This window comes from Myotis myotis, unplaced genomic scaffold, assembly GCF_014108235.1.
Source record: "Myotis myotis isolate mMyoMyo1 unplaced genomic scaffold, mMyoMyo1.p scaffold_m19_p_6, whole genome shotgun sequence".
Lineage (NCBI taxonomy): Eukaryota > Metazoa > Chordata > Mammalia > Chiroptera > Vespertilionidae > Myotis > Myotis myotis.
In genome coordinates, this window is record NW_023416368.1 from 73,367,431 (window position 1) to 73,370,130 (window position 2,700).

A 2,700-nucleotide genomic window follows, 5' to 3' on the forward strand; every position below is an offset into this window, starting at 1 on the left:
ATTTCTTAACAGCAAATGAATGCAGTATTCTGAGTCATGTCTTGAGCCAAACACTAATACATTTTAACTCTTGTCTTTTCCTCCACCACCTTGGCCTTCCCATAACCGCCAACACAGTCTCTATTCTTCTTTTTGTTTTCTCTTCCAGTGTGCTCCTCTGATAACATGAGCCTGCCAGAGAACAGATTCAAAGTCAATGCTGAATACCCAGCTCAGAGGGAACAGTGATGCTTCCTGCCCGTCCTATTTTGCTCTCACCAGTGGCTGTGTATGGTGGCACCATAATGGCTGTGAGAGAGGCCCTGGTGTGTGTGAGGAACACTCTCCTGTCACTCTGGCTGGGGGTGATTCTGTTCCCATATGGATGGTTCTTGATTGTACATGCCCAACGCCATGGTCCCCCAGAAGTGGTGATTCCCTTGAAGGTAACAGGCACTGACACTGGCACGAAGACTAGAGAATGGCTCTCTTACAGAATGCATTTTGGGGGGCGGGATCAGGTCATAAACATGAAGGTCAACAGGCATTTTCTATCCAGACACTTCCGAGTGGTTACCTACTCAGACCAGGGCATTCTTCTTGAGGACCAGCCTTTTACCCATGATAACTGCTACTATCATGGTTATGTGGAGGGGGACCCAGAATCCCTGGTTTCCCTCGGTACCTGTTTGGGGGGCTTGCAAGGAATATTACAGACAAATGACACTGTTTATGAAATAGAGCCCGATACACTTTCTACCATATTTGAACATTTCATATATAAAGTGGACAGTGAGGAGACACAATTGCCGCCCATGAGATGTGGAGTAACAGATGAAGAAATAGCACGACAACTGAAGTTTCAAGAGAGTGCTAATTTCACTTTGATGCAGAGTGAGTATGAAGGCTGGTGGACTCACAGGCGGCTTCTTGAACTGGCTGTGGTGGTGGAACACAATCTCTATCTTCATCACAAACGTAACACCACAGTTGTGCAGTATAAAGTATTACTTGTAGTCAATGCAGTAGATAACTTTTTGAAGTCACTGGATGTTGATGTGGTTTTCATGGGAATTGAAGTCTGGACTGAAAAAAACCCGACTTCATTAGATAACATAGGTGGTGGCCTAAGCGGATTTTGCAATTGGAAGCAAACTAGCTTTAATAAGCGCATTCCTCATGATGTTGCACATCTTTTTGTAAAGCGTGACTATGGTATGGTTTTTGGCCTGGCCAATGTGGGAACAGTATGTGACTATGAATTTAATTGTGGAGTGGAAACTTTAATGGATGATACTTTACATTCTTTTGCATATACTGTGGCACATGAGATTGGTCATAATTTTGGTATGCATCATGATGTACCACCTTGTACATGTGGACATACAAACTGCATCATGGTTCCAGTAAAATCAAGTGGAACTACATTCAGCAACTGCAGCTATGCTAGCTTCATGGACACCCTTGCTATGAAAAATTGTATGTATATTTCATCAAATACAGGGAACGTCTTCACACTTGCAAGGTGTGGAAACAGTGTGGTTGAAGAAGGAGAAGAGTGTGACTGTGGCGCTTTACATTTGTGTATGAAAGATCCGTGCTGTGAGTCAGACTGCACTCTCAGCGCTGGGGCTGCTTGTGCTTCTGGGCTTTGTTGCAGACACTGTCAGATCGCTCGAAGAGGAAAAGTTTGTAGAAAAAAGAAAAATGAATGTGATCTCCCAGAGTGGTGCAATGGGACATCCTACCATTGTCCAGAGGATGTGTATGTGCAGAATGGGATCTCATGCAAGGATGGTGGCTCCTGCTATGAAAAGAGATGCAATAACCGTGAAGAGCAGTGTAGGAATATTTTTGGCAAAGAGGCCAAGAGTGCAAATCAGAGTTGCTACACAGAAATGAACACTCAAGGTGACCGTTTTGGGAACTGTGGTTTGATGAACGCTACATATGTAAAATGTGACATCTCAGATACCTTGTGCGGGAGGATTCAGTGTGACAATGTGACAGAACTTCCCCTTCTGAGAGAACATTCTACTGTGCATTGGACTCAGTTCAATGGCGCCACCTGCTGGGGTACTGACTACCATTTCGGGATGACAGAACCTGACATTGGTGATGTGAAAGATGGGACAGAGTGTGGGACAGAACATGTCTGCATCCAAAGGAAGTGTGTCCATAGGTCACTTCTGGTAAATAGTTGTTCACCTAAGACCTGCAATCTGAAAGGAGTCTGCAACAACAGACAGCACTGCCATTGCAGCTATGAGTGGGACCCTCCCTTCTGCCTGGAAAGAGGTCATGGTGGTAGTATAGATAGTGGCCCACCCCCTTGGAGAAAAAGGAAGAAAATCAGGAAAGAGAACAAGTATGTGCTACTACTCTCCTTGATCCGTTTTATTTGTTTATTAGGCTTGCTAATTTTTGGGGTTCTTGACATTCAGCACAACAGATAAGAACGAAGTGCAGAATGTGCCAACTTCACATGAATAAGAAGAGCAAAATGCCAAAGTTTTACCCAAAGAAGAAGAGCAAGATGTTACAATTACATCTAAGGAAAAACAGCAAAATGTTCTACTACTTTTTGGAAGAAAAGGAACAATTCACTATTTCAAAGAAGTTCAGTCTGACCTGATTTCCCGTGTAGTAAATTTTAGTCTCCTGGCTGTAGAAATGTTACAGAATGTGTCACAGACCATTGACATAATACCCAAGAATTTT

General features: G+C 43.5%; 1 protein-coding gene across 1 annotated transcript; it reads left to right on the top strand.

Annotated features, from left to right (window-relative positions):
- The first annotated feature begins 284 nt into the window (after positions 1-284).
- Positions 285-2,435, top strand: LOC118658097 (disintegrin and metalloproteinase domain-containing protein 25-like). The gene has a single exon (XM_036313065.1). It carries the CDS (start codon positions 285-287, stop codon positions 2,433-2,435), a length of 2,151 nt encoding a protein of 716 aa, XP_036168958.1.
- Positions 2,436-2,700: the final 265 nt, after the last annotated feature.